At 49.3% G+C, this 12,305-nt stretch overlaps 1 protein-coding gene across 1 annotated transcript; it reads left to right on the forward strand.

Moving 5' to 3' along the window:
- Window positions 1–5,141: 5,141 nt before the first annotated feature.
- N7539_002465 (putative integral membrane protein Pth11-like) lies at window positions 5,142–6,611 on the forward strand (the record flags this gene model as incomplete). Its single annotated transcript, XM_056932068.1, has 6 exons — window positions 5,142–5,283; window positions 5,354–5,373; window positions 5,433–5,469; window positions 5,531–5,598; window positions 5,651–6,021; window positions 6,125–6,611. The coding sequence occupies 6 exons, from the start codon at window positions 5,142–5,144 to the stop codon at window positions 6,609–6,611; spliced, it is 1,125 nt and encodes a 374-aa protein (XP_056792027.1).
- Window positions 6,612–12,305: the final 5,694 nt, after the last annotated feature.

The raw sequence follows: 12,305 nt of genomic DNA on the forward strand, positions 1-12,305 counted from the left end.
TGTACTGGGCCCGAACATCTCATGGGCTAACTTCTGATGATGAAATTGATCAAAAAGAAGGTGTGAGTCCCTCCACGACACAGTCGGAAAGTCGGGCTTCCATCGTTTCCAAATAGGCAACACCTCCGCCGACGGGCTTTGGTCGAAGCACAAGTGGCACAAGACATACTATGAAAGGACTGTATTCAAGAACAAGCACTCAATTGCCTCGTGGTGCTAGCAGGGATGGGAAGTCTGAGTCGAACGGGCTAATGGACTGGGTTGGCACATGGCCCGACGAAAGGAGCCATGCAGTCATGCATAACCCACGAGGACCCCCAGACTGCGCGCAGGCAATGTCGCATGCTATATTCACGATGATTAGCGGTGAGGTCGCTTCGGTTGTCTTTAGCTGTAGCTACAGAAGATCATTGCGCGAGTCAGCTGGGTCTGCGAGTGAAACCTGCAAGGTAGGCAAAGCAAGTCATTGCTCGCAAAGTCCTGTCCACAATCCAAAAGTGATCAGCTTCGCACCGGCTCAGATTGACACAAGCACCCGGTGTCTGCTGAGGTCTGGCCGTGGAGCTCGTGGCTGTCAGGCAACACGAAACTTCGGGCGGGCCTCTTACCCCACCGGGCTTAGTCCACTGGATCCAATGGGCCTGAATCAGACCGTGTGGGGTCCACTGCAGGGGCCTTTAGTCATGCAGCTAGACGAAAAGCGAGCGCACCCTTTTTGACCATGGTCAATGGGCCATGGTCACAGTGGAGTCGTAACACCTACCATGAAGGGGAAAATTCCTTTGCTAGTGTCGTCATTGTCGTGATGTTTGATGCCGCAAGACCCGGTGTCAAAGAAATGGTTGTTGTCGTGGTTCTTATTGTTTGTTTTTTCTGGCTTAGTTATGAATGAATGCATTGTCCACTTGGCTATCTGTATAGCCTTCGAATTCAATCGGGCTGAGCTGAATAGCCCAAAAGAGATTTGACCCTGTGACAACACAGCAGACATCGACGATCAGATGTCGCGACGGGCCATGTCTAGTAAGGAACCGTCGCCGCAATTCGAATCTCCTTCTCGTCGACTAAGGAAAAGTGCGACGACATCAAAGCTCAGGACCGTATCAGTTGAGCGTAACAAGCCGGCTCTGTTGACATGTCCTGGCGCCCTAGGACTGCACGACTCATCGGAAGCATCATCCATGAGTAAGAATCGGTTTGCATGATTCAACACAGATGCTGGCCACTCCTTTTTCTCTTTCTGCTCCGTCAATTGAGCATTTCGTGTGTTGTGGGTGGGACATCAAGGAAAGAGCCACGTCGTTGCAGAACCGGTCCTCGCTTTGACTTGAAGGGCGTGGCGAACGCAGACCTTCAGGGAAGCCTGTTCATTAACCGCTCCGACCTCCCAGGAGACCCGGTTGACTACTCCATCTTCACTCGGGGCGGTCCAATGAGCTGGGTTGACACAAGCCTGTTATGATGGGGGCCAGATTGCATGACAGCAATCCCTCTATCGTCAGTTCCGTGTTCAAAGGAATCGGACAGACTATAACTCGAGGTCAACCATCCTCCCGTTCAATAGTATCAAGACTGACGAAATAGAGCACCAAATCAGTGACATGGGTCCCCCCAGGTACGAACCCTTCAAAGAACGACAGGTCTCATGATCTTCAATGCGATTCTTCCCTGCAAGTCTGACATATCTTTGTGAAGGGCCTTCTTTGCATGTGAAGAGCATAATTCCTCGTCACTTACCAGGAATAGTCCATTACAGTGCAGGGATCTGCACCCAGTTTTCTCGGTGCTCGCAAATGGTCGTATCATGTATGTCCCCCATTAATTCTGGCCCGGCCTCCGACCGATTCCCCACTCACCAAATGCTCTATTCGACCTAGCGCTGTTCGCTTAATCGATGAGGTGACACGCCTCCAGATGCTGGCCTTTGACCTCCGCCGATCCGATGACTGGCCAAATAGGGGGTATCATGGAGGTCTTCAGCGTCCAGCGCTACAGCCCATGGATGATCGGACCCAATGTCCAACCCTGTAGCTCACAGGTGAGTGTAGTACTGTAGCTCCCTCGCAGACGGTAATACGGGCCCCCCACAAGCAATATGCTTTCTGGCTTCCTCCTTTTTCCGGCGGCATCCCCCGCCAGAGAACGGGTCGGAAGGGAGGGTGGAACGGGGCCGTCTGCAGATCGCAGGATTTGTGTAGCTCCAAAGGCCCTATCGCAATTGGCCCATCCCATCTTGGGTTTCTGAGACGGAAGCCGGGCCACAGCGGGCAGAGAAAGAGCTCCGATAGGGGCAACCACCGATCCATTGCCACGTCGGTGGATCATCCGGGCGTGCTCGCGGTCTCACGCCCGCGCCCGCGCTGATGCAGCACGATCCCCTCACAGAAACAGGAAGGAGACTACCCTAGCAGGCCAGCACTTTGCAGTTTGTAGTTTGTACCACTGCAGAGTACAGACTAAAGAGAAGCCAGTCGGCCTGGCCAACACTGACTCCAGCGGTCGAAAAAATGGGGATGGCTGCGAGCGCGGGGCCACGGCCGGGCTCAACCGCGACATTCGATGAAACACCGGTCCCACGCTTCTAAATGGAATGTTTTCCTGCGCCACCGTTTATAGTTGCAAGTCGGGGGGAAAAAGTCCTGAGTCCATAGACCATTCAGAGTGCTCGGGAGGTAGGAAGTGAGGGTCAAAGGATCACCGATAGGAGAAGAAGTTGATGTGGAAGTGGAAAGGTGCCACAGAAGGTAGTGCTTTCCTCCCAATCCCTGACTTGGCGGGTTGGTCACGGCGAGCACATGACGGGCGTGTCGATAAGATTCCTCCCGTTTTGCAGTCCAGACGTGATGAACGCAGTTCATCATCAATACCAGTCCACCTATGTAAATAGGCAATGGATCCAATTTTGTTTGATAGTTGAAGAGGCTGGCGACAGTTCGACTGCTCCTAGTCTGACTACTATTGTTGAACTCATCTCTTGCTAAAATTGCTGTGGACGTGTCTATTGGAGAATCACTCGTTAGACTTTCCCGGTCTGTCAGAATAACTAATAGCCTTCAGCTACCGTTAACAAGAAAATACAGTACAATAATAATGTACAATTGTACTCTCCATCGGAGGGAAAAGAATTGGGAATGACAGAGCTCTTCCGGATTCCAGACCTTCGGCACCACGGAAAAGTATGACTACTGAACAGGCTCAAGTCGAGCGCCTCATCGCTACTTGTTGTGTAACGACCAGGGCGAGTAAAGTTCACGGACTGAGTCAACACAGAATCTCGACCATTGCGAGACAACTCGGGAAAACTCAAATTTGAGAACAGAGCCTATTTTGACAGCTCCGTGAAGATCACAACGGCATTGGTACGAATAATAGAGTCTTTGTTTCAACGCCACCCGAGCCGTGCTCGCTTAGTACAATCTCTTTGAGAAGATGTTGGTAGACGAGTTCAGTCCCAACTACCATCGGCCTGATGGGGAGCTTGCACTTTACCCTTCTAGATAAGCAGAACGTCAAAGGTCTGGGGAACTGCAACAATTGAGCTCCGTAGTAGGGCTGATCTCGGAGTGTGCTCGCAGACTGTACAGTGTGCTCGCAGACTGTACAGTGTGCACTGGGACGGTGGAGTATACCAGCCGGAGTAGACATGGTTCATCTGGGAGAAAACGCCCGGGTCAACCGGCATCAGAAGCATGAGATCAACATGCCAGGTCAAGCCCCTATAACTGACTTACATGGACTAACAGGCTCCTAGTTGCCTCAAAAAAGGGGGTGATACCACTAATGTATCAGCAGGGCGATCTCATGCGATAAAGATGGGCAAAACTGACTTGGTGTGAAGAATCACGCTACAGTCTACGCGTCTCCACTGGCGCTATCAAAGCGTTCAACTTGGCGCTGCAGATTCAGTTGAACAGTTCGTTGGATGGAGTACACTCAATACGTACTGTAAAAGGGTACCGAGTGAGTCCACGAGGACATCCTGTTGATTGAATCCGTTCTCAAATAGGATCCACAAGTTCGAAGCCGAAGAACACCGTTCAGGAGCAAGCCGCAGTCGCTCACACCATCCGAGATGCACGGTGCAGCATGGTATGAACATCCCAATCACACCGCAAGCCAATCAGGCAGAGTAAGGAAAGTGAAGATAACATATCATTTTTTGGATAAGTAAATTATCAAGCGACGTACCTGCAGTCTACTGTTGACAAAGACCAACGAATATGTCCATTCCCGCTCTTCTACACAGTTCACACCAAACCCTATTGGTACAGCGGGCTCAAGGGAGGAGTTGTTTTGAGAGCGTAGCCGTTACATGATATCTCTAATCCCTGTAGATCCTATGGCGCTTAATGCAGCTCAACCTATCATTACCAGCGTGTAGACTTGACGTTGAGCAGAGCGGAAAGTGGCCATAGTGAACAAGAATTACACTCATGCGCAGTGCGATCACCACTGTCGGTGCTCAGTAGTAAGGAGTCAGTGTTCTTGTCTGGACTTGAATTTGGACTTTGGCCACTTGGCAGTCCTCGCGCTCTCCAGCTGCATTCTAATTACGTATGGACTGGCAACTTGCGAGACCCCCCTAATGTGCCACCATTGGCGGACAGAAGCACGGTGGATCTGGATATTGTTACCAGTCACAAATTGCAGGTGGACACTAGTCAACGTGCGCTTACTATATCTCGACTAGATCGCAGCTCCAGATGGATGATTTGGGCGCCTTTTCCCTTCTTCTCGCTAGCATACACCCCATCTCCTCTTCTTTCAGGCGTGGTTGGGTTGGATCAAGAACAATAAAGCGGAAACTGGGGTAAATAGTGCTTACAATTTTGTCCCGCCAAGGGTCTACCTCTATTGTCTTTTTCTTCTTTTTTTCTTCCCTGCGACCAAAAAGAGAACCAAAGGCAATAAGGCTTTATGACCTAGGCCTGATCCGCTCTGATCTGCCTTTCTCGCGTTTCCAAAGGGTCTGAAATTGCCGCAGGATCAGGAGGGGGAGGTTTGCACGATTGCCTTCTCGAACAACTTAATCACCACCAGAACCCTGCTTTGGATCAGTCTCGGTTATCTTCATCGCCGTCTTGACATACGGCTGATCGGTCACTCTTTTTTTATTATTCTTGGTCACTGCAAACGCCAGTATGGGGTTTTCGGGGGCCAACGGCTCTCAAGGACCGACCGTCGTCGGAATCAGTCTGGCTTTTGCAGTCTTGACATTCATTGTTCTATCACTGCGACTCTTTGCACGCATCTATGTTCTGGGCAAGATGGGTCTCGATGACTGTGAGTGCATCTTCGGAGTTGTGATCAAAGAATTACCTTGGCACTGACCTCAGACGCTATGGATATCTAGATCTCATTATCTGCGCTTGTGTATGGACCGAAGAGCTCTCCTCCTGCCAATTCAATCGGTGACTGATTTGAATCTCTAGATCTTTGCATGGGCCTTTATTGCGGTCACTATCGTCGGTATGTGAAGTTCAATACGGTCTAATTGAGAAAGAAGAGGAGTTGACTTGTCTCGCCAAAGCCGTCGAACACGGACTAGGTCAACACAGAAAGTTCGTGGCCGACTCTGAACTCGTCCGATATGCATTCGTATGTCATCCACCAAACTCCAATTCGATCACAGCTGACCGTCCGTGCACAGTTCGTATGGCTAAGCTCGATGTTCTACCTTGCATGCCTGGGCTTCATCAAAACATCTGTGCTATGGTTTTATACACGCTTAGGCGACCGTTTCCTCACCCGGCTATCGTACGTGATGATGGCCGTCATTGTATGCCAAGCAACATCATTTGTTCTTGTCGCAGCCTTTCAATGTCAGCCCATCAGAATGGCCTGGACTGGAACCGGCCCTGGAAAATGCGTTGAAATCAACATATTTTATCTCGCAAACGCCGCACTGAACATCTTGACCGATCTTCTCACCTATACTCTCCCTATTCGAGTCATCTTCAAGCTTCAAATGCCGCAAAAGCAAAAGATCGCTCTGATTTTCATTCTTTGTCTGGGTCTCTTGTAAGTCTCCTACATATGCTACATCGCAGCGGAGTATTCTGACGGTGGGATTCTCCACCGATCAACGGATCTTTGTTATTGACTGTCTCTCTCTCTCTCTCAGTGCGTGTGTCTCCTCCATCATTCGAATCACTTACATTCCTTACATGCTCACTTCGTCGGACTCCACATACGCAATCAGTGGCGCCATGTACTGGTCCGTCATCGAGACCAACATTGGCATTTTTGCCGCCTCTATTCCTTCATTTAAAGCGATTGCCTCTCGATTCCTCCCTCGCTTCATTGGCGAATACTCCAGCGGCCGAAAATATGGTGCCTGGTCTGGAACACCCGGGACCCATCGCTACGGCTCTGGATTTGCCAAGGTTACCGATCCGAACAATATCACTATGGGTACGCTCAATTGTGGCAGAGATGACATCGGTATGGGCACGCAAATCGGCGCTACGGTTGCGGACAATTCCAGCGAAGAGCGCATCATCATTCCCGACGGCAAGATCTTCACGCAAACCGAGATCGAGACGACGGTGGAATCGAATCATGAGTATCACTCCTCGATGGAGCAGAATCACCGAACGAAGAGATATTAAAGGAATTATACAACTCGCATAAGACTGGATGTCTGGAGCAATTTCTGGTGTAATTATATTTTCTTTCTTTCACATTCTTTTTCCCTCGTTTTTCTTTCTGGATCATTACTCTTGTCCTGGACATATATACGAAGTTGGCGGCCTTTTTTCCCATGCATTTGCATGATAGAATTCTTGGAGCCAGCCGATACGTCCTCACGTGGCTATGCATATTGAGCTGGCAGTTTTATTCAAAAACAAAAGTCCTATGGAGTCTCCTTCGATGCAATGATTACCTTACTGTCACACCATGAAGCTACGGAGCCTGCAAGAAATGCTCCAAGTGTATTCCACAGAAATCTATACTATACTGTGCCACTCGAGTGTCACCATAACGCCGGTCTTGCCGCCGTACATCATGGAAGAAGCTTGGGGGCAGAAAAGCCATTGCTACCCATGCATCGATAGTTTTACAACTCTTTACACCCGCTCGGATTTTTAGATTATCACGAGCGCATTGCAGCTGAGCGTTCGTATTCTCGCCAACCTCTTTCCATTTCCTAACGTGTCTACATCTGGCTGTGCAAAATACCCTCCGTTCCGTCCTATCTGTGTTCACTCGCGAGGAAGGTGGTTCCACCATGATCATCTATTTCATCTCAAGGGCGTACAAGATCACATTTCTGAGATATGTGTTCCTCATCAATCATCCATGACGATATGGAACGCTGCTGTCAGATTTTGAGGAGAGATACAAGCACTCACATACAGCTGGTGGAGGGTGTACAGGAGAGCTTGTCTTGTGGATCACAACGCAGTACATGATGTCTCTTCTGCTCGATTCGTCGCCAGTTCACCTTCAGTCGTGTTCCAGAGACTACTTGATTTGTTTCCACCATTCACTTGTGACAATCGAATATGGAGCTGGGGATCCGTAGTCTCGTCCAGGCCTAGGCGCATAGGATCATACCTAGCGTTCATGCTGTTGATTCACATTTACCTTGATTCATCGTCCATTTCAGGATGATATCGAACCCCCTAGACTCATCGCAACCATAACGGCCGGTTAAACTCATCTATTTCTATCTTGTCTCGTTCACTGAGCGAGATCAGCATCTCAAGAAAAAATCTGGGGATCTTTCCAGCTGAATCATTGTCCAGCTCATATAAGTCTAGATCACAATGCTACTGTGAATAGAGAACCCGTAACCATTTCTGGACCGTCCTCGTCATGTACCAAGACGCCCATGGGCAACATTTAGCGGGCTCTCTGGGTTTTCTAGTGGAAATTCGATGAGTGCTCCGCCTAGTCCTGCGTGTCAAGCTGACACATACATGAAACCAGGCTAGATCCCGGAAACATCTCACTCCCAGATCGAATCTCTCCTTAGTCGACGACAGAATAGATAGGTCAGGGCCGTATGCGGAGGTTTTCCATAGGATTGTGATAACATTCATCGAGACAATGGGTTATTCAATAGGATTATTGAGTGGCCAGTTGCGCCTGTTGCCTGTGGCACAGGCGCTGTATCACACATCTCCTGCTGTCTTTTCGACTGACATTACATCAAACTCTTGCGCAGCCTCTGTGTACCTTGGCAGTAAAGAATTTGAGAATCAGTTACTCTCTTGAATAGAGCTTCTTTGGCTTATACATATGTACTGATGACCATTCGAGATAACATGATTTTATTCGTATGGCATGCAATACTGCCGTCTCACCGCAGTCCATAGCCTAGATAGAACCTCCCCTCGCTAGTCAGTCTCACCCTCATCCATTTCTCTCATCGTGTGGCTTCACCTACGTTCTGCAGCTGCATCTCATCGGTTTTGAGACGCACGGGGCATGTGCCAATTCGAGCATTATTCGTTGAGAGTTGACTGATGGCTAGACCTCTGCACAGCCCTGTGGGGAGTCGTCGTAGGCTGTTGATGGAGATTCCCTCTACAAAGTGACTGACAGTGATCCGTCTGTGATGGGGAACGGCTTGTTCGAGCATACTAGAGAATAAAACTAAGAAATAGATCATATTGTAGTGACCTACCAGATTTCCGTCATCCAGTAATGCAAGAGAGAGATTGATCAACTAGTAGAGGACTCCGTGTACCTTCATTCTGCGTGTCTCCCTCTTTCTCTGCCTCTTCTTCTTCCTCTCTCTCCCTTTTTCATATGCCTATAGATCCAGCAGATTTATCTAATAAGCCTAGACCCTTTCGAGGCCCACACATCGTGGGGTCGGTTAGCCATCCCGGAGCTAAAAAGGGCCAGACCACGAGTCAAGTGAACCCAAAAAGTAGTGCCAATAAAGCGTTTGCTCCACTCAAGTCGAAGACTTAGGAACCTTACTGTATGTGTTTAGACCAACGCGCAGCGCGCAAGGTCAAAATCGTCGGCTGTTATTCTCAGTTGTGCGAGAAAAGGCAGCTGATGCGAGTCTCTTGGCATTGTGCCTTCCACTAATGATCTGTAGACCGATACACATAGAGACAAAAGTTTTCAGCTGTCTTTCTTCGGATTCTGAATTGATGGAAATCATGCAATGCGAGTACTACATAAGTACATACATCGCGACCACTTCCGAATTTGGGAAACATGGTTGTACAGTGCAAAAGTAGAGGTCTGGTACTCCAGGCCGACACGGACGGCATGACACCTTAACACGTGGAGTTGTCGGGATCCACCGGAGTTAAGGAAGGTCGTACCATTGTAGTCATGGCGCGTAGTTAACAGCAAGACCGTAGAGATCAAAGCGCTCCTTCGGCGTTTGATTCGTGCCGGTAGATGTTTGATCTGTCAACTACATTACAAATCTGCCCGGGAAAGAATCATTCGATGCACGCGACAAGAAGCGCTAAGCATGAAAATTTTTTTCTCCCATGCAGCTCTGGCTCGGTCAGGACGAACAGTTCAGCAGGATTCATGCACGGAGAATACCGGTGCCGGGATGTCGGCACGCACTAGAAGGATGACAGAAGGACTTAGCGTGGACTGGACTCTGGAGGCTTGAGGGGTGGGAAAATTACAGCTTGTGTGCCCAAGGCCCCAATCAGGCAGGACGGTATGATGGTGTAAACTTGTAAAGGCCACGAGGCCAGTATGACCGGTACAATACAGTATACATGTTTACAAGTTTACACACGCTAGCTGCAATACACCACGGTGTACCCGTTTAATATAGTTCGTCTTCGCATCGACCATGTGTGGCTGAGCATACCAGCATCCGCGCTAAGGGTTGGGGTGGACCAATCACTTGCACCGAAAATTTTTCAGTGGTGCATTAGCGCTGTAGGGCTGTTTCTAAATTGGGTTCGCAGGGTTTTCTGCGCATTCTGCAACGCAGGGACTTTACCTGGTGTCGGGCGGAAGAAACTCATCGGCACCGACAATTCGGGTGCCTGTTTAAGTGCTGACAGCTCTGGGTGTCCGGAATCTTGCGATAGGCCTGGCGGTCGCCGTCGACCGTATGCTTGAGTCGCAAGAAAGTTTTCTGAACGGGTATTGTTTTTTCTTTCCGATGCCTATCCCCAAAGTAGAAGGTTAGAGGGAGATATCTTTTTCTTGCGGATGCGTTGACATCGGGACAGACACTTTTGGAAAAATAGAAAATTTCTTTGACGAAGACAGAATATCAATTTTACAGTGCGTTAAAAGACACACGTGTGAGATCAGGTGGTCAAGATCGATTACTAGTCCATTGCCCCATGTGATGAACTTCTTTAGGATGCTAAAGTGGGCCGGCCAGATATCAAGGCTTGCCACTTCCCCGGATCGTCGCCGAGTTCGTCGGCCAGAAACGACGATGCGGGTTCAAGGTACACTGATAGAGAAGAACCCAGGCACATGTGTGGAAATCGAGCTCACGCTTGGTCGCGAGGTGCGAGAATTGCAAGGTGGGAAAGTGTTGACTCATTCAAGAATTCCAAATTACTGGCTTTGTTGTCTAAGCGATGAGCTGTAGCCGGTGAGCCACTATGAGTCCATACTATCTTCCTCGGTCCCGATTTGGAAAAAGCGCTTCGTGTCCCCCATGAGCGAGATCACAACCCTAGCTAAACTAGTGCTGTTGGGAAAAATCAATAATCTGTTGCGCTTTCACCGGCACACGGCATCCCCGGACTCGGGCAGATCAGCCCGATCGGGGGACCCGCATGCTGTTGGGATGCGCTACGCCGCTAGCGCTAATGCCGACCGCCGGTAATCTTTGCCGGAGGAACCTCGGGCTTAGGCTTTCGATTCAGTCAAAAGGAGCTTCGAGGCTTAGACCATGACACGTTCTCCTGCGTACTCTCTCACGTGAACTACCTGGGAAACTTGTAAATCAATAATTCAAATAATGGGTGGAACGGACAGCGCATCCTGTCGCAAGCCAGCTGGGCCAGGGTCAAGAGGCCCTCGCGGTCCTCGGATCAAGCGAGATCTGACGACAGCTGAAGCACAGTCTTTGATTTTTGTGGCTAGATGATGTCTGTCTGGTCCGAATATCTTATCACCGTATCACCGATCGCCAAGTCCCACCACAATGGATAGTCATGTGGGTAGCTACTGTAGGTTTACTTCAGTCGCTCGGCAAGTTTGACAGCTGACATGTGGTGGCAATATGCAGATCAAGCGCCTGAGAACGGAGATTTTCCCTCAGATCCATCCCGCCTGCACGAACCACGGCGAAATTTATATTAGCTCTAGCACTCACAGTCTCGCACGGCCCATCAAGCCCAGTTGTAAGATCTCGGACGAGACAAGCCACAGTAGCCCTGCCAAATCCCCAGCCTCAGATCTCCATTGAAGCATGTGGAAGTCAATAATGTGACGGACATAACCGAATGCGTCTTGGCCGTGCACTGTGGATCTCGATGTTGTTCACGTGGCTCCAAGTTAAACAGGCCCTCGGGAAATCTGAAATGGTGTTTCACGGTCTCTACTCGCTGACTGGAACGAAGCCGCTTGTCTCAGCTATTGAGAACTTCTGCGTATCGTGACTCATCTTTGACCCCATGAATGTCATCGTCGACTGTACTGAGGAGATCCACATTCGACGACCTTACGACTGCTGGGTCGGGCATGTGATCAAACTTGAGTGGAGAACAGTCTTGTATCCAAAGAAGTGACTCCATACAGTTGGAAGTACGATTTAGCATCGTCAAGCCCAATTCGGCAGTCTCCGCCGAAGCTGGATGTCAAGAGCTCTACCTGCAAGCACCGTGAATTAACGAAGCGCACTGTGAAGTGTATACCTTGGTAGTCTAGGCATCAATGAGAACAGGTTGAGTCGATTCCCGTCAAGACCAAATTGAGATTCGAGGGGTGTCCAGCGTGGACAGTACGCATTGCAAAATAACCTGATAGTCAACCCACAAGACAGCTGATGCTCGTCATAAAGATCAGCTGACTCGTAATGTGGATGAGGCTTCAGCTAGGTACCATCAGATAGGCATCTACATTCTATACTCTACACTCTACACTCTACAGTACGGGTCGTCGGGTACTATACTAGCGTATGACTATGTCACTGTACCGTTAAATGTATTACCTTACTATTCAGATTTCACTGTCTAGTATTGTATGTACTATGTAGTACAGACTACAAACTACAGAGTATAGACTCCGAGTCATGTCCAAATTTGGGTACAGTGCTTAGAGACAAGGATCTAGTGCTGTCAATCAGGCTCGATTTGACTCAGAGACAATCGGGCTGGTCGGTGATCAGATTTGATCGG

Source organism: Penicillium diatomitis (assembly GCF_028827545.1).
Source record: "Penicillium diatomitis strain IBT 30728 chromosome Unknown utg000003l_segment0_segment0, whole genome shotgun sequence".
Lineage (NCBI taxonomy): Eukaryota > Fungi > Ascomycota > Eurotiomycetes > Eurotiales > Aspergillaceae > Penicillium > Penicillium diatomitis.